This window comes from Hyperoodon ampullatus (genome assembly GCF_949752795.1).
Source record: "Hyperoodon ampullatus genome assembly, chromosome: 11".
NCBI lineage: Eukaryota > Metazoa > Chordata > Mammalia > Artiodactyla > Ziphiidae > Hyperoodon > Hyperoodon ampullatus.
The window spans coordinates 24,077,540-24,097,900 of NC_136924.1; the positions used below are offsets into that span (position 1 = coordinate 24,077,540).

At 35.8% G+C, this 20,361-nt stretch overlaps 1 protein-coding gene across 1 annotated transcript in view; it reads left to right on the top strand.

Moving 5' to 3' along the window:
- Positions 1–1,279: 1,279 nt before the first annotated feature.
- SCYL2 (SCY1 like pseudokinase 2) overlaps positions 1,280–20,361 on the top strand; it is a gene marked incomplete at its 5' end in the record, with an annotated part of 42,616 nt that continues 23,534 nt past the window's right edge. Inside the window, 4 exons of the mRNA XM_079715633.1 lie at positions 1,280–1,456; positions 10,722–10,879; positions 16,611–16,755; positions 19,407–19,556. Of these exons, the coding sequence (XP_079571759.1) occupies positions 1,280–1,456; positions 10,722–10,879; positions 16,611–16,755; positions 19,407–19,556 (630 nt within the window). The remainder of the gene's footprint in view (positions 1,457–10,721; positions 10,880–16,610; positions 16,756–19,406; positions 19,557–20,361) is intronic.

The following is a 20,361-nucleotide window of genomic DNA, read 5'->3' on the forward strand; positions in this document are numbered from 1 at the left end:
CAAAGGTATTGTTATGTATATTCTTTGAGGACCAGGACCCTGCCCCGAGGCTGCGTTATTGTTTCTTGACTGCTCCTCTTTTGTTTCTGCATTCCCTCCGTTCCCTGATAAACAATTGTTTGATTTTGCCCTTTGGAACTCAGGGAAGGTCAAGGGGGCTGAATGAAGCCTATTTCCTACAAACAAGAAATGGGGGCGGGGTACACAGAAAGTATTTGTACCTGAGAGGGCCCCATAGGGTCCTGCTCTGTTTCAACCTGGTGAAGTTGCACACTATGTATGTGAATCTTAGTATTCAACAAAGCATCAGGGGGACCCCTGCAAATTTCTGGAGCTCTTTTTCAGCACTGTTCCCTTCTCTTTTTTTGCCTTAAAAAAATTTTTTTTCCTCTTCTTCCCCCTTCTCTTTGAAATTCTATCTCAGAAGTCCCAGCCATCTCAGCATCATTGAATTCCAATTTCTTTCCTCAACTCCTTAATTCAGTTAGACTATGCTTGGGATTCTTTGTCTACTCCATGGTTTGCAGTGTGCCTCTAGGCAGAAAGCTGGGGCAACCCTAGAATTCACTTTGTTTGCTTTCTCACTGGGATCACATGGCTTGTGCTGCCTGTTCAATATCTGAAAACGTTTCATATATTTTGTCCAGTTTCCAGTTGTTGAGGAGGGAGCATAAATATAGTGTTTGTTCCTCCATCGTCACCAGAAATGTGTAAAATCTGAAAAATATTTTATTACCTATTGCTTGTTCATGTGTTATTGTCCTTTAGCTTTTTGTTTAGAAAATATTCTTAAGTGACTTCATAGTTCAACAGTGATTATTTTAATAGTGGACAAAACTTTTATGAAATACAAATTTATTGTTTAGTATAACATTAGAGCCTTTCAGGTTTTTTATAGTTTTTCTTTTACTGTGAAGATTCAGACCCTCTACACAACTTTAAGTCTTAAAGGGTCTTATAATATGGACCATGTTATATAGTTGAGCAACATTCATGTTAGTGTCAATGTGAATATGTCTTTTCTCTTATTGGTCTGTGACAATTGAGGTTGAAGCACAGTTCGGTTCCTAGACTTAAATTTGCATTTAAGTATATTGGGTTCTCTGAAGACAAAACTAACCTATAGCTTTTGTTTCTATAGGATTGTTTTGCTCATTGTTTGGGGTATATTAAACTTTCAGACTAAATAATGAATAAATACTTAAAGAAGTAAACACAAATGATCTATGCTCTCCTATCCCATGTTTCTAGGTAACTATAACTACCCAGAATTGCAGCCATGGAGTCCATGCTTAATAAGTTGAAGAGTACTGTTACAAAAGTAACAGCTGATGTCACTAGTGCTGTGATGGGAAATCCTGTCACTAGGGAATTCGATGTTGGTCGACACATTGCCAGTGGTGGCAGTGGGCTAGCTTGGAAGATTTTTAATGGCACAAAAAAGTCAACAAAGCAGGTAAGTTTTAGTTTAGAGTCCAGTTGGAAAGAACACACATGCTAATAAGTACCATAATGTGCATGTATGCATTTTTATGTTAAGAAATCCTAAAAGTAATGGGTTCTTTAGTTGTCATTTCATCTAATGAAGTCATAGAAAAACAAATGCTTTTAAACATGCCCTTGAATCTCCTGGTTACAAATACATTGTTTGATATGTCATCTCATCTTGTACTTTAATTTTGTTTACTTAATAACAAACATATCAGTTGCACAAATGAGTGTATTAGATTTTAATATTTAGCAAAGTGGTTTTTTAAATTATTTTTTAACATCTTTATTGGAGTATAATTGCTTTACAACTGTGTGTTAGTTTCTGCTTTATAACCAAGTGAATCAGCTATACATATACATATATCCCCATATCTCCTCCTTTTAGCAAAGTGTTTTAGAATAAAAATTGCCTGTTCCTTTTTATTTTTATCAATATGTTATAACAAAATACTCAGTTAAATTTTTCTAACATTCTGTTTTTAAGCATCCTTATTCCCTCTTTTATTCTATAGCCTTATAGAAAATAGACTTCTATAATATTTTTTCATATTTATTAACACTATAGTTTTTACCATCAGGGGATACATTTGTGGCATATAATCAGTAGTATGTTTGGGGGTATATTGATTTAAAAATTATTTTAAAACTGTTCTTTTAGTGAAGAGTAGTTTGAATGAGTTGTATTTTTATTTTTATTTTTATTTGACTTAAGAGACCAACAGACTGTTCTTAGAAATGTGGAGGATTGTTAGTGTTAAATTTTACTGACAACTTTCTGTTGGAATTGTTAAAGAATTGAAAAATCTCCAGGTTTAAAATGTTTGTGGAAATATGTTCTTTAAAAAGAAGAATCAAAAAAGAAAAAAGAAAAATCACTGTTTCCAAAAGTGCTTTTACTTTCCCTATACGTGAAACATATCAAATTTAAGACATGGGATTTAATACACATATTTTCCAATGACTATCAAAATTGTACAATTGTGAGTATGCATTGTGACTTTTCCAAAACCAGCTTATTTCCCAAACAAGTATATTATAGACGGAATTGGCTTTGGTTATCCTTTTATGAAGGAAGAATCTTGGTTCTGTAATAGATTGCTGGTATGTGGTTTGTACCCGACCTGTAAATCTTGTTTTTATTGCCATTTGGTTAGAAGTCTTTAAGTCCAAAGTTGATCTTAAATATTGATTGGTCATTTTTGAACATTGTTTTCTCTTTCACCAAGAGCTCATCCAAAAAATAAATGGTTTCTTGAGTATTGACTACTTAAAAAGTTATGAATGAGGTCATGAAGTTATATAAATGACCAACCTCCAACACCAGCACAAATTGCTTTTATAATCAATTATATAAAGGGAAAATGAAATAACACCAAATTTACTAAATTTTGCGTTGTTTATTAAGGACGTGATAACATAGTAGTGTCTTTGTCCTTAACCAAAAGAGTTCTAGGTGTTTGTGTTTATATCATTAGTTCATATGCTGAAATCCTCCAATGTTGGAGCTTCTGTTGTTGCTAATAGAACATGAGAACCAGGCACAAATAATAGATAGTTGATTAGATATTACACATTAATACAGCATTTCTCAACTGCTGACTTCCAGAACTGAGTTCTCTTATGAAACTTTAACTGTATTCCTTTTTTCCCCCAAATTTATTGCTTTGAGGAAAAAGGTAGTTTTAGAATATATCATTGTTCTCTGTGGATTTTGAATTTTCTTTTGCCTCTTTCAAACCTCAGAGGGTCAGAACTCTGAGTATCCTGTCTGGACTGCTGGCTAATTCCTTAAGGAATAGCTAAGTCTCTTGGCACTGAAGCCTCATTTGAATTTCTCCCTTAATTGAAAAGTTTTAGTTCTTTTTTCAATAGCTTCATTTTTATTAAAAGGGAATCAGAGAAAATAGATAATCTAGAGCTGTACTTAATACAATATGGTAGCCATAAGCTATATATGGCTTTTTCAATTAATTAAAATTTAATAAGATTAAATTCAGTTTCTTTATTGGACTAGTAACATTTCAAATGCTCCATAGCCACATGTGGCTCATATTACCATATTGGACAGTGCAGATATAGAACTTTCTATCATCACTGAAAGTTCTGTTGGGCAGTGCTGATTTTAGAGAAACTGGGAGAAAAATAATGGAAAAGGATACTCTGCTAGTCCTTTTCTTCCCCCTTAAAGGGACATTGAGACTGAAGGCATCTTTCTTACCCTCTCAGCTTTATTTGATTTAGCATACAGTGTACTTGATTGTAGTTGTGTTTTATAGTAGAATATATGATCTTAAATTTGACTTTGAGGTAGACATCGGGTAAGAGACTTTGGGCTAGGAGATTCTCATACCTGTTGTTTTTTTTAAATAAATTTATTTATTTATTTATTTTTGTCTGTGTTGGGTGTTCGTTGCTGTGCGCCGGCTTTCTCTAGTTGCTGCGAGTGGGGCTACTCTTCATTGCAGTGTGTGGGCTTCTCATTGTGGTGGCTTCTCTTGTTGCGGAGCATGGGCTGTAGGCGCATGGGCTTCAGTAGTTGTGTCACATGGGCTTCAGTAGTTGTGGCGCACGGGCTTCAGTAGTTGGGGAGCGCGGGCTTAGTTGTGGCATGCGGGATCTTCCTCAACCAGGGCTTGAACCCGTGTCCCCCGCATTGGCAGGCGGATTCTTAACCACTGCACCACTAGGGAAGCTCTCATACCTGGTTTTAATAGTTAAAAATATGAAAGTGTTTTCTTTTGTTACATGGCAGTGAAATAAATACCATGATATTTAAACCATTGCATTTAAAGTTTAAATCTTGTTCTTTTCCCCCATTTCACTTTTTTTACATGATCTTCAAAAGAAGTATCATAATTTCACATTGTCCAAAAAAAAACCCAACAACAACAACAAAAAAAAACACAACAGTATTTCCAAGTTAAAAGAATCCTTGTATTATTATTTTTAGGGTTTGCATACCCCTTTAAAGATTATCTGTGTATTTTTTCCTAGGGTTATTTCAAGTTCACATTAGTACATGATTAATTATAATTTTCAGATCATGTAGAACTTTTAACTTTTTTAAATTTATTTTTATTTATTTTTGGCTGCATTGGCTCTTTGTTGCTGCACACGGACTTTCTCTAGTTGCGATGAGCTGGGGCTACTCTTCTTTGTAGTGTGCTGGCTTCTCATTGCGGTGGCTTCTCTTGTGGCGGAGCACGGGCTCTAGGTGCACGGGCTTTGGTAGTGTGGCACGTGGGCTCAGTAGTTGTGGCTCCTGGGCTCTAGAGCGCAGGCTCAGTAGTTGTGGCACATGGGCTTAGTTGCTCCACGTCATGTGGGATCTTCCTGGACCAGGGCTCGAACCCGTGTCCCCTGCATTGGCAGGCAGATTCTTAACTACTACGCCACCAGGGAAGTCACAACTTTTAACTTTTTAACCTAAATGTTTGAAGCCCTCTTAGAAGAGTAGTAATAATAGCACCTACAAAACTGATGAGAAAAAGTACATATTTATGAAACCTGGAATGCAGCAAGATAAAGAATTGGTAAATAAAAAGTTACTTGCTCCTGGTTACTTGTGCCTTCATTGTACCTGATTGGACATCTGTATTATTATTCTGTCTTTATGGTTCCAAAAATAAATTTCTGTTGCTTTTTATTATTTTTGAAAGACATTCATTGAAGAAACACCTCATAGTGAAAAATTTATGAAAGTGAAATTAAGAATTCTAAGAATCTTCAAGACAAGTGTATAGTTGATTTTTTGCAGTAAAATAAATTTCTTAGGCCAGTTTTATATATAAAATGAGCCGTTAGGATTTTTTAAAGTTATTATTTAGATAAACTTAACCAAATACAACATGTAAACATGTTGAAATGGATAGATCTTTAAATACAGCTTATTAGCACTTGAAGCTACTATTTAGGCTCAAGTGCTATTTAGTTTCCTTTTTGAGTGTTTATTTAGAAGCAGCTCTTAGTTCTTAACCATTACTCTTTCTAGAATGTCTTTCTAGAGATGCTATAAAACATTTCAAGGTGACATTTAGGGAATTTAAGTTGTCTAATTTTTAAAATATAAACTTATTTTTAAGAACTCACATACGGAATAGTGCACAAATCATGAGTGAGCAGCTTTTTGAATGTTCACAGTGAACACACCTGTGTAACCAGCATCCATATCAAGAAAACATTGCTAATATTCATGTCTCTTCATATTTATTACCTCCCCCTACCCCCACCCCGCCCCTTCTCTCCGGGGGTAACTGCTCTCCTGTCCTTTGACACTTAGGAATAATCTTGCCAGTTTTTGAATTTTGTTTAGGTGGAACCATGGCATGTACTTTTGTGTTTGGCTCCCTTTTCTTAAATTTATTTTCATGAAATACATCTATGTAGTTGAATATAGCAATTTTTCTTTTCATTGATATATAGAGTACTGCTGTGAACATTGTTGTGTGCTGTTGGCATATATGACGTTACCTAGATATGGAATTGCTAGGTAATAGTGTATGTATCTGTTCAGTGCCAAAAAGCTTTCCAGAGTGTTTGTGCCAATGTACACATCCACCAGCACTTATAGATCTCCATATCTCTGCCCAAACCTTTCCATAGTTAGTCTTTTGAACTAAAAAGGGCTATTTAATTTTTGAAAATTCAGTGAAATATTTCCTGCTCCCCTACCTCTTGAACTTTTGTAATGCCTAGTAGATAGTTGCTGGGCTTAGAGTTTATGCTGCTGTATTTCTCTTATAGCTTTGAAACTGACTTAGTCTTTCTCCAGAGTAGCATATTTAGGACTAAAATGGTTTTATAAACATAGACACTCTTGTCAAACGTATCCTTATTTCCTTTTTAAAGAATATTTAAGAGAGATTTCTGAGACAAATGCCCTGCAATGGATTTCATTAGCTTTTCTAATTTTTAATTAGACTTTATTTAAACAAGTCACTAAAGGGAAATTTTTTTGGTCAAACTGCATGTATAAGTGAGAAATGTTTGCTTCATATATATGTCCTTTAAAATTGAAATACCATCACCGTATCTGTTAGATAGGAATACTATAACTATAGAGGCTGCTAATATATTTAAGTAATTTGTAATAAAAGCACTACATAAATAGTTTCTGTCTCACCTGTATATATAACTTTTACTTCTTTTCAAGTAGAAGAATAGCTCAACATTTTGAAATCTCTTTCAACTCTCCTATGTCAAGCCAAGAGATTTATTTGGGGGGAAAATGTTTTAAAAAACACGTGCGCGTGTGTGTATGTTTATATATAAAATTTTGCCTGGTTCTCAGGCTATTCGTGCATTTATTTATTAAGCATTTCTGTTTATCTTGACACAAGATTCTGTGTTGCCAGGTGACTACTCTTCAAATGGATTTAACATTTATTAGGAGTCTTCTAGTGTTCCACATTTATTACGATCTTTTTTATCCAGTTTTGGAGTAGTTCTTTTTTAAAAAAATAAGGCAACTTCAGTCTTATTTTGCCTTAAAAGTCATACTTGTTGGCCTATTTCTTTTGCCCTGCTTCATAAGCTTTGTAACACCCCCAGTTAAATTGCTATTCATATGAGGATAATAAAGATTGATCGATTTTTAAAAATTATGCAGTAAAAATTTACCTATTCATATTTATCCACTCTACTGCATGTAGGCTTGGACGCAGTCCCTTCCTTATTACAGAATTTACATTATGTTATTCTAGATGCCAGTGTTCATGGGGTAAAGCTTGCTAATATTGTGTAGACAGAGGCATAATTAAATTATTATAAATAGTTAAATTCTAAAATACTAACAGCTTTAACGTAAAGGAAACCATTGTGCAAAGGTGAATGTGCTAGTCAAGTTGCTTAGATCAAAAATGATCATAGACTATCTAGTAATTTTAAGGAGTATATCTTGTTATCTCTCAGTCATCTCAACTTATTTTTAACTTAATCTAAATAAAAACTTAGATTTTGTTTTATTGTTTTGAGAAAGGAACATTGTTCCAAAATCACACAAAAAAATGAAGAACATGATGCTTGGAGTTACCACCAGCCAGTCCTGAAAGGCCCATAAAATAAAGGATTTCAGGGAATGTTTATGTTTCAAAAACCATCTCTGGTGGCTCTGAGGAATAGGTTAGTGGAGTTCATGATTGTTATTAGGGAATCCTAGACACATTGGTGTATACTAACTCAGATTTTATTACTTAAATTATCTTGTTTTCAGTGAGAGTTCCAACTTTGTAGTTATAGTAAGCAAAGTAGCTTTTAAAAACTATAAATTAGGTCTATATCAAAAGACAGCCTCCATTATGACAAATATTAATTTTTAGAAAAGATAATTTATTTCATAGCCTTTTTTGTTTAAAGATAGGCTATTGAGAAAAAATACTTTTTATTTATGGGTAACTCTCTTTGCCGATGTATTTAAAAAAATATTAAGTGAATAAACAATAGAGTGCCAAATGTTGCTTACATTATTTTATATTTGGTATTATTTATAATTTTGCAAAAAGAGCCTCACATTTTAATTAGCATTAACAGTTGTTGAATCTTAAGTGGAAGATATATTGGATGATTGCACTACCTCATTTTTTTTGTATATTTGAAAATTTTCGTAATGAAAAGTTGAAAACGGTTTTAATTCAACATGATAATGAAATGCTTCTAGTAGTTGCTTATCTTTATTGACCATCAGTAGGCAATGAACATCTGAGTATCTTTTAGGTGAAGATCCTGTGGTGGGTACAGAGACACTTATGGCATGGTTTCTTTCTTCAAGAAGTTTGTAATATACATATAGGTATAGACAGATAGGATTTTTATACAAGTGATATGTGTTAGCAGAGGGGGTAGTATAGTGAAGTAAGAGGAAAGACAAATTTAGAAATTAGATGATAGTCTATTCTGTTGAAAGGTTTCAAGGTGCAGGCTAAGAGTTTTCTTTTAGGAAGTCAGCATGAGGCCTAAAGGTTAGTTAATTAGTCATTACTTTTTTGACATTGTTTAATTTTAATTAACTGATCCGAACAAAGAAAGTTTGTTTTTTTTTTTTTTGCGGTAAGCGGGCCTCTCACTGTTGTGGCCTCTCCCATTGCGGACCACAGGCTTGGGACGCGCAGGCTCAGCGGCCATGGCTCACGGGCCTAGCCACTCCGCGGCATGTGGGATCTTCCCGGACCGGGGCATGAACCCGCGTCCGCTGCATTGGCAGGCGGACTCTCAACCACTGCGCCACCAGGGAAGCCCCGAGCAAAGAAAATATTTTGAAGATAGTTGATAACCTGTTCTGATCTATGTAGGAATCTTTCATTTTTGACCTAAAACAATAAATGAATGTCAGAGAGAGTTGTGTTTTTCTTTTTCTTTATGAACTGTAGTGTTCTGCCTTTAGAGTGGTGAATCTGTAGGAGCTCAGAAGTTACTTCATGTAATCTTTTTTTAAAGACTTAAAACATCTTGAAAAAATAAACACATTTATTAGATGCATTTATAAAATATGGAACACTTACTAAGATAAAATTGTATGCATGAATGAGATGGGAACTTGAACTTGTAGGTCATTTGTTTTTAGTTCAAATTAATATTACATAATGCTCTTAGCTCCTGTTTGTTCTGTCTCAAAATGATCAAAAGAGCTAATATTTTGTGTTTGTTTGTGTGTGTATGTGTGTGCGTGTATGTGTATATGTATATGCCAGGTTAACTTGTGAAGGCAATATATATATGAGTGCTATTTAAAGCTCTCACTCAAATAGTTTTACTGAAGGCATATGTCATGTTTTACCAGGGTCTTATTTATTGGCCCTGTTATTTCTGGGGAGACAGAATGGTGTATTGGCTAAGAAAGTGACCCCTAGAGCTGGACTGACTGGGTTTGAATATTGATTCTTCATCTTACCAATTGTGAGATCTTAGATAGTATGTTTATCTTTTCCACAGTGTCCTCATCTGTGAAGTGAGGATAATAACTTGTCTCATGGGTTGCTCTGAGGAGTGGAATAATTCCTAAAAAGTATACAGATGCTTGGGGAATAGGGTGTTCAGTTTGAGTTACTAAAATAGTCCCTTTACGTTATAACTTTTCAGAGGCTCAATCTTCTAAAATCCTTAACTCATCTATATATGTATAAGGAGGCTCCAACTTAAAACAAGTTGTGTTTTGAGGAATTTACTGATTTGGGTTTCTGCAGTGAATCTCCGTTGTGTAAATAGGTTGCCAGGCTAACCTGTGAAGGCAATAATCATAATGTAGCAAAAATAATTAGAAGAGAACAGCAATAAAATGGAAAGATACTGTCTTGGTATCAACTCAAAGATAGTTGAGTAGTAGTAGGTTTAATTAAAAGCATTTGAAAGAGACATAGAGCTCTGAAAGAGTCATTCAGAATCTTCCATAGAATTTTGGAGGGTTAGCATTGATTCTTTGCTAATTTTACTTCCAACTTTATCAGTTTTCTTTGCATTTATGATGGAGAGCTAACAGCATCACTGATGTATTACACAGTTGTAATATATCACCTATCAATATGGCTATTTTTTGACTGATTTGTTAAGATTAGGTAACTGGATGGGAACTGTTTTCTTTGTGCAACTGAGAGAGAATGAAAGAGAGAAGGTGGTTAAGGAGGCTGTGTGCTTTTAGTAGTATAAAATAAGCTGTGACTGATCTCAGAGAGATGATAGGGGAGCAGTTTACCGTGCTGGTAACCATTCCCAGTTACTGCCCTTAACAAGAGGAGAGAGAGAAAGAGTATGGGTTATTCATATGTAAAAGATGCTTACAAATTGAGTTTTTGTATAAATAAGCACTCCCTGACATATAAGATGTTTCTTTTAAAAAGCATTTCAAGATTTTGTAGTATAATCCAGGGTTATCACTATGAAAAGCATTTTGAATTTTTTAACATTTTAACTTTTATTTGAATTCCAGTAAAATAAGATATTACTACATAGGGGACAACACATTACACACAGTTTGTGTGTATCTCTGATACCAGAGTTCAAAGATGGAGATTTTCCGATGTTCTCCTTAGATGAGGGTTCTTAGTCTCATAACTCTAAAAATATTTAAATTTAGTACTTATGAAGAGACCAACTTTTTAATATCAGAAAAGTATTACAATGGTGCTAAAATGCACCATTAGTTTTTAGTTATTTCTATTTGTAGACTGTTGTGACACTCAAATAAAATTTTATTGCTTTTATATACTCTTGATTAATTAGTTACACATTTCTTTCATTAGGAAGTAGCTGTTTTTGTCTTTGATAAAAAGCTGATTGACAAATATCAAAAATTTGAAAAGGATCAAATCATCGATTCTCTAAAACGAGGAGTCCAACAGTTAACTCGACTACGACACCCTCGACTTCTTACTGTCCAGCATCCTTTAGAAGAATCCAGGTAAATTTTTATGAAAACGTACATAAGAGACTTCCTAAACAAATAGTTTTTTAAAAACAAACTTTATGTTTGAAATCTATACAGTATACTGTCAGTGAAAAGTTCTTATCAACTGAGTGTTGAGTTCTTATGGATTAGTTACTTCTTTGAAATTTATTTGCATATTCTATGTATATGTCTCTTTTTGAAACATTAATAAAAGTTTTCTTCACATTTGCCATGAGTCTGTATTTGTTTACTCTATGTTCAAGACTACAGCAGTCCAAATGGAAGATGCGAGAGAAGTATAGAATACAGTCGCTGCCTGAAAGTAATTTTTCTTGTTAATTTGCTAGAATTCATTGCCCCCTTTTCATTGATTCAATATTCAGAGGCTATTTTTATGTGTATTCCAGGTAGTACTGTTCTAGACGTTTAACCTTTTACTATGTGCAGTATATCAGTCCATAGTCCTCAGTTACTCTACTATCTCTTTTTCTCAAGGTGAACTTGGGAACTGTTGCTGAGAATGACAAGAAAACAGACTTTATGTTGTGTAATCTTAACTGGATCCTCAAGCCTTGGTGCTTTTAATTAATAACTCCTTTAGATACCCAGCTATATAAATCTTTTCCACATTACTCATAACCCCTAATTTATTCCTTCCTTCCTACTTACAGACTGTATTCCCCTCTCTTAAATCAGATCTTAACCAAATGGTTTGCCAGTGCATTCTGTGGACCCTAGGATTTTAAGGATAGGGAAAGAAGAGGCAGGGGGAGGAACCTAGCTGGCAGGGGCCCAGGCTTCCCATCTCCCTTCAACCAGGACAGTTTGGCTTTTATCTATTTTATATTTTGGATTTCTACATAGTTCTTACTTTAGAATCTTCAGTAACCCACTGTCACTTACTCACTTCCCCTAAAGGCACAAGATCTTTTCTTTCAACCTAAAAGAAAAAAATCTAATATTTACCATGTGAAAAACTGTACTAAATTTTTTATTTGTTTAACTCATTAATTCTCAACAACTATATAGAAGAACTGAGGATTGGAGCTGCTACTACATAAGCCACATAGTTATGGCACCCTGATTCCTGAGCCTATGCTGTGCCTACCCAAAAATATACTTATTTTATGTCTCTTATCATGATAATATTTTACTGCCCTTCTTTGTGTAAATAAACCCAGAAGAAGACTATAGTTGTTGTCTTCTTACATAACACTCACTATTATGAACCCTCTATCTCAAAGTGGACTAAGTTTTGTTGGTCACACTTGTCCTGAGCTTTCCTGACTCCATGCTTGTTTGTGCTATTTCCTCTAGAGTGTTTTCTATCAGTAGTTACAGTGTCACCTATCAGAACCTACCCACCTTTGTTATTTTAACTTGTATTTCTTTTTCTTTTTTTTTTTAATATTCCATTGTATGAATATAGCATATTTTGTTTACCTGTTCATCAGTTGATGGGCATTTGAGTTGTTTCTCCTTTTTGCTTTTTATGAATACTGCTGCTGTGAACATTTGTGTACAAGTTTTTGGGTGGACATATGTTTTCATTTCCCTTGGGTGTACAACCTAGGAGCCAACTTGCTGGATCATATGGTAACTCAATATTTAGCCGACTGAGGATGAAGTAGGATTTTTTTAAAATTAATTAATTAATTAACTTATTTTTGGCTGCGTTGGGTCTTCATTGCTGCATGTGGGCTTTCTCTAGTTGCGGCAAGCGGGGGCTACTCTTCGTTGCGGTGTGCAGCCTTCTCATTGCGGCGGCTTCTCTTGTTGCGGAGCACTGGCTCTAGGTGCGTGGGCTTCAGTAGTTGTGGCACGTGGGCTCAGTAGTTGTGGCTCGCGGGCTCTAGAGCACAAGCTCAGTAGTTGTGGCGCACGGACTTTGTTGTTCCGCTGCATGTGGGATCTTCCCGGAGCAGGGATCGAACCTGTGTCTCCTGCATTGGCAGGTGGATTTTTAACCACTGTGCCACCAGGGAAGTCCCTAACTTGTATTTCATCATTACATTTTAAGTCTCTTGAAGGGAGAAAGGCCAGTGTTTTATATCTTTCTCTGTCCCTTCAGCTTCTTTTATAGTGATTTAAATATTATAGGACTGGGGCTTTATTGGCGTTCATGAAGAGAGATAATTCAAAGATTACTTTAAGGCATTTTCATTGATAGGTTGTAAAAATTGCAGTAGCATTGATAGAAATAGGAACCCTTTAGGGAAGGAAAAAAATAACCTCTGGTTTTTAATGACTTAATAATGTGGAGGTGACACTGGAATCATCCAAAAGAATGTGCTATAGAAAATAATCCAGGGACTTCCCTGGCAGTCCAGTGGTTAAGACTTTGCCTTCCAGTGCTGGGGGTGCGGGTTCAAACCCTGGTTGGGGAGCTAAGATCCCACATGCCTCAGGGCCAAAAAACCAAAACAAAACAGAAGCAATATTGTAGCAAATTCAATAAAGACTTTAAAAGTGGTCTACATCAAAAACAATTTTTTTAATAAATAAGTAAAAAGAAAAGTAATCCAGGTGAAAGTTCAGAGGTGGTGATGTATATGGGGGTGAGTAAAATATAGGCAGTAATTAAAACCACGAAAAAAAAAGAATTTCAAGAGCATGAGTCAAAAGAGCAGAGTAGTGAGGACAGAACTTGAAATGTAGAGGGGAAAGAAGAGCCAGCAAGAGAAATTGGAAGGATCACGTCGTATGACAGGAGAAAAATTGGCAACATGTTATGGAAGCCAAAGGAGGGAAGAAAGGACTCTCTAACACTGGGGACCACCGAATAAAAAGGAAATAAGGACTGAGAAGAACCCATTGCATTTGACTAGTGAGAGGTTGTTAGTGATACTCAGTAATTTCAGTAGGATGGCAGTTTGGAAGCTAGAAAGGAACCCAGCAGAGAAGACATCATTATGTGAATAAAGTCCCATAGGAGGAACTCAAAGGAAATTTCAGGAGGATAGTTGCAAATCACTAATATACTGAAGTAAAGTGTAGGGAAATGAGACCATTCATGTTCGATGAACTTTACTTTTTCAAGATAGAACGTGGATAATAGATGAGCGGTAGGTAAAGGAATAAGGAGTTAATGGAATGAGGAGTTAATGTAAGAGGGCTATGAAGGTATGTTCTTGAAAAATAAAAAGAGAAAGGTTAAATAAAGTATACTATGTATCTTTAGGCTATGAGTCTACAGAGACTTGGGTTTTCTATTTTTTCCTTCAGCTTACGACATAAGCAAGAGAGTAAAAGAAACCTGTGATGGCACCTACAGGGTTAATAAGGGTTTGCCCAGTAAAGGGTAGTAAGGGCAATAGTTTATTGTTGAGGTAGTAGGGAGAAAGACAGGAATAAAGTGTAGTCAGAACTGAATACTTCAAATTTGTTGAATAAAGATACTGGGAAGCTAGGTTAGGTGGTGGTAGTAAAAGGGTAGGAGATGAATGGCTAGTAAACAGCTGTGGCTGGGGGAGGTGGTCCTTGAGAGAGGATTTAGCCCTTCTGGTGTGTAACTGTTTGTAATGATGATGGAAATAAATATTCATGAAAGATAATAAGGCCTTCAAGCTTGAAGAATAATCTTATGAATATTGATATGACCAAGGATGATTTTGGGGACAAGACAGAAAAGGAAAAAAATAAGAGTTGCTAAAATAAACGAGTCCTGGGAATCATTGGAAACTGTAGAGAAGACTAAGGGGGTTTTGAGCAGTTTTCCTCCAGTGCAGTTCAGCAAATGAAAGTCTGTGTCCACTGTGTTAACGAGCTTAGTGTGGGAGTCAAGAACAAGATCAAGATCATCATCTTTATTGATAACTGAGCAGGGAGGACAGTGTAACTTTCTTCTTCAACCTAAGCAGCTCTGTCTTTACCGCTCATACATATTGAACTTCTGCATATGCTTCATTTGAAAAATGGGTTCAAAGTGAAAGAAAAGTAACTCAAGTATTACTGACAGAACAGCAAAAGGCATATTTGCCATTAAACAGTTACTGTCCAGGTGTAGAGGCTTGGTATAGCTTTGTTACTGCACTGCCTTGTAGTTCTTCATTGCCAGAGCCTAAGCCAAAGTCCAAAATGTTAGGACTTGAATCTCAGACAGTTGGTAATTACAATAGCAATTGTAAACATTTATTGAGCTTACATTTTAGTCAACATGCTATGTATTTTATATGCATTTGCTCATTTGATCTTTACAGTAACCTTTCAAGGTGGTCTTTTATCATGAGTTTACAAATGGGCAAAGTGAGGCTCAAAGTGTCCAAAGTCACCAACAAGGAATAGAGATGCTGGGACTTGAAGTTGGGTATTTGTCTTCAGAGCTTGAGCTCTTGGTCATTACTCTATAAGGCTTATTGAAGCCTTATTGAATGTTTCTAATGCTGAGGGCCCCGGCTCGATCCCTGGTTGGGGAACTAAGATCCTGCAAGCCGTGCGGCACAGCCAAAAAAAAAAAAAAAATCAAACAGTAATTTTAAAAATTGGAAACTTGTGACACCATTAAAAATGATACATAAAATAGATAAAAGCAAAGGTGCTCTGAGATTGAAGTAATCATCAGGCTAGTCACTCCCACTGGCATCTGGACCTGGCTGCCCAGTCCTGAGATCTTCCACATGGACCTCCTGCCAGGGAGCTCCCTGAGCTCCAGGTGTGTCCATGTGGCCGTGCTCTGGCCAGGATGTCACATCTCCTGGCACGTCCTGCCCCTCAGCAACCTGGGGGAGCCCTGCTGATCCTCTGCACACGGGCTCCACGGTCACTCCTACTCACCCACCCAGAAACAGGAATACCCCCCCCGCCCCCCGCACCAAGCACACACGTGGCATGCCTGTCCTGGCAATGTGCTGTGTAGGACAAGTGGACATCAGGGCTTGCAAAGTACCCTAGGACAGTGGTCCCCAACCTTTTTGGCACCAGGGACTGGTTTCGTGGAAGACAGTTTTTCCATGGACGGGGGTGGGGGATGGTTCAGGAGGTAATGTGAGCGATGGGGATCAGCAGATGAAGCTTCGCTCCCTGGCCCGCTGCTCACCGCCTGCTGTGCAGCCTGGTTCCTAACAGGCGGCGGACCACTACGGCCTGAGGGTTGGGGACCCCTGCCCTAGAAGACACCACAGGATGCCATGTTTCCCAAAGCAAGAACAAAAGGGTTTTCACATTGTTTCCAGGAGCAAAAGACAGTCCTAGAGATGCAAAAATGATGTGCCCTCCCAGGGTTCCAACAGCTCACAAAGGTCCCAAGGGACGTAATTCAGGACCCCTCCCTCACCCAGGTGTTTGCTCTTAGCAGTGAAAAAAAAAAGTGACCGTCCTGTGGGAGCTGGATCTATGCCCTGTCCCTCTTCCTGACTCATTGCTCCAGAGGTGTCTGTGGGAAATCTACAGGTTCCTTTGAGCATATTCTGAGATTTAGAGCCTTAGAAATAAGGGTAATGTCATAGGTATAATGTAACAGTATGTTAAATTAATTCATTGGTTTTCCATAAAGAATATCAATCATTCAAAAAGCACAGTTGATACAACGTTTATTTCCTGACTTTTTAAATTTAAAAAATGTATCACAGCTGTTATAACACTTAAAAGACTAAATGATTTATCCAGCGTAATTCATATACAAAGCTTCCTGACTTTGCTTTGTTGGCCTAAGTGTGTTATATGAATGCTGAAAATAAATCTAAAATTGTCCACCTTCTTTTTGATAGTTAAATAAGACCACTAATATTTTTCTTTTTTAAAACAGGGATTGCTTGGCATTTTGTACGGAACCAGTTTTTGCCAGCTTAGCCAATGTTCTGGGTAACTGGGAAAATCTACCTTCCCCTGTATCTCCAGACATTAAGGATTATAAACTTTATGATGTAGAAACTAAATATGGTTTGCTTCAGGTATGTATTTTTATTCATCATGTGGATGGAATATTTTCCTTCAAAATTGTTTTTAGCCATTTCAAATTCAGCTGTATAAACTGCTTTATGTAAACCTTTAGATCTTTTCAGTCATTTAAAAATTATTTCTATGTTCTAGAATTTTTCTACAGTTTATTGTTAGGCTTAAATTATCTTTTTAATGTATGAAACGTAACGTTAGTAACCTTTGGAGAACAGCACTTGTTGACTGGTGGATGTGGTGGTTCCTTTTTAACGTTTTTCAATTTTAAACCTTCACAGTGCATCCGTAAGTCCATCCACTTTTTCTGATTTTCCTTCCCCTGCTTACCAAAATATCTTCGGCTTTATAGAGTGAATTTATACAGTAGATTCTTTGTTTTGGGGGGCCAGAGATCATTTTATTCATTATTTTTAACAGTATTGTTAAGGTATAATTAATTGGCATACAATAAACTTCACATGTTTCAAATATACAGTTTTTTAAGTTTGTAGGTGGAACCGTCACTACAATCAAAACAGTTTACATATGGACCTTCCAAAGTTTCCTCATACATTGTGGTCCTCCCCTCCTGCTCCTTGCTGTCTTCTGTCTCTCACCCCAGGAAGCCACTGACTACTTTCTGTCACTAAATCAGTTTGTATTTTTAGAATTTTGTAAATGAAATCATACAATATGTACTCTTTTTCTGGCTTGGCTTCTTTCAATCAATCTGATTATTTTGGTATTCACTCATATAGTTGTGCATATCAATACTTCTTTGATTACTGAGTAGTATATCATAGTTTGCTCATCCATTCACCTGTTGATGATCATTTGGGTTGTTTCCAATTTTGGGCTATTGCAAATAAAGCTGCTATGAACATTCATATACAAGTTTTTGTATGGACATATGCTTTCATTTCTCTTGGTTAATTACCTAGGAGTGGAATGGCTGGATCAAATGGTATGTGTATATTTCATTTTTTAAGAAACTGAAAAACTGTTTTCCAAATGATAGTACCATTTTACATTCCCATTGCAGTGTATAAAAGTTACATTTTTTTCACATCTTTGCAAAATTTGGTATGGTTGGCCCTTTCAATTGTAACCATTCTTTTTTTTCGTGGGATCTTAGTTCCCTGACCAGGGATTGAACCCAGGCCCTCGGCAGTGAAAGCATGGAGTCCTAACCACTGGACCGCCAGGGAATTCCCTCAATTGTAGCCATTCTAATATGTGTGCAGTGGTATCTCACTGGAGTTTTAATTTGCATTTCCTTAATGAATAATGATGTTGAACACCTTTTTATATGCTTCCTTGCCATCTGAGTGTCTTTTTTGTTGACATGTCTGTTCAGATCTTTTGCTTATTGTTTAAATGGGTTGTTTGTTTTCTGTTATTGAGTTTTGAGATTTCTTTATATATTGTGGACACAAGTTCTTTGTCAGATACACGACTTAAAAATATTCTCTCTTAGTCTGTGGCTTATCTTATTCTCTTAACAGTATATATTTTCTAATTGTGGTAAAATACACATAACATAAAATTTGCCATCTTAGCCGTTTTTAAGTGTACAGTTTAAGTACATTCACATTCTTGTGCAACCATCACTTCCATCCATCTCCAGAACTCTTTTCACCTTGCAAAATTTAAGCTGTACCCATTAAACAATAACTCCCCACACCCCACCTCTCATGCCTTCCAGCCCCTGGCAACCATCATTCTACTTTCTGTCTCTATTAATTTGACTACTCATATAAGTGGAATCATGCAGTATTTTTCTTTTTGTGACTGGTTTATTTCAGTTAGCATAATATCCTTTAGGTTCATCCATGTGGTAGCGTGTGTCAGAATTTCTTTCCTATTTGAAGGCTGAATAATATTCTGTTGTATGTATTTACCACATTATGTTTATTCATTCATTCATTGATGGACACTTGGGTTGCTTTCACCTCTTGCTTATCGTAATACTGCTATGAACATGGGTGAACAAATATCTCTTCAGGACCCTGCTTTCAGTTCTTCTTGGGATATACCCAGAAGTGGAATTGCTGGATTCTATGGTAATTCTATTTTTAAGTTTTTGAGGAACTGGCATACTTGGTACGGTTGGCCCTTTCAAATCCAGTTTTCACTTTTAACAAATTCTGTGGTAATCTCAGGCACAAATATAAAATTACCAAATATTAATCCAGTGTGAGAATGAGTGAACATCAGTTAATGTTTGAAAACTGAGCACAATGCTATTCAGAAAAACTTAATTTCAATATGAAGTATAAGTATATAAAAATATTAAGAATTAGAATCAAATTGACAAAGGTATTTCTTGATATTTACTGTCTTTAAGTAAGAAACCAAAGATTCTCTCACTTTTCAAACTCAGGAACTGAATAAATTTGGGTAGCAAACTGCTTTTATTACTGTCTTTTCTTTTGCTTTTATGCATATAGAAAGGAACTTAATAAATAGCTGTCCTCTGTTTTTACAATTGGGTTTTTCTTGCTAATGCCTAGAATACTCTGGCAACTGAGAATACCTACACTTTTGCATTTATGAAATTTAATTGTAACCTGTTTTATTGGGAGAAGCAGCAAATTTGATTATTATAAGACATTTATTGTAATTGAAAGGAGTTTTTATTAAAAATGTCTTTTATTTCCATTTACAGGTTTCTGAAGGATTGTCATTTTTGCATAGCAGTGTGAAAATGGTTCATGGAAATGTTACACCTGAAAATATAATTTTGAATAAAAGTGGAGCCTGGAAAATAATGGGCTTTGATTTTTGTATATCATCGACCAATCCTTCTGAACAAGAGGTAATGAAGGTTTTATTCTTCTCATTTTTTAAAGCTCTGGAAATTTGTGATTGCATCTGGAATAGATTAGAGAATTTATAAGCCTGATAAATGTGTAGAAACAGGCTATGTGGTACAATGGTATGTTTAAATGTATAGCTTTATAGAAAATTTCTAGTGTTCATTGTACCTATGAATATTTAGCTCATTAATTCCTCAGTAATGTTACTTGAGAAGAAAGTACTAGAGTTAAGCAAATTTGAGCACTATTGGGTTAAGTAGATTTTTTTCCCTCAGAGTGTCAGATACACAAACAAGCATTGTGAATCTCTAGCAGTGTTTCCCCAGCTTATTGGATCACAGAATCTTCGTTAGAGAGCATGATAACAATAGCAGTGATAATAATGGGTAACATTTATTGAAGCGCTTTTCTGAACACTTTTTGTGTATTTACTTATTATCCTCACAACGACTCAGTGAGGTATGGGAATAATACAGATGAGTAAGCTAGACTCATAGAATAAAATAATTTGCCTAAGTTTAGGCAAGTGGTAAGTGGTAGAGCTAGGATTTAAACCCAGTCTTTCTGGTTAAAAAGCACCTGTTACTTAGTGATTATGAAACCTGCCTATTTATACTTGGGAAAACACTGCAATATTTCAAATTTTTACAATGTAATTGTTACCTTTAACAACCATGCTTTGACCTAAAATATATTTCTAATTTAAGTAAACATTTTTAAGGGAAGCAGAAAGAATTAGTATTGGTTGAGTACATACTATGTGTCAGGCACTGTGCTGGCTCTGTTTTCCATACATTTGTTTAT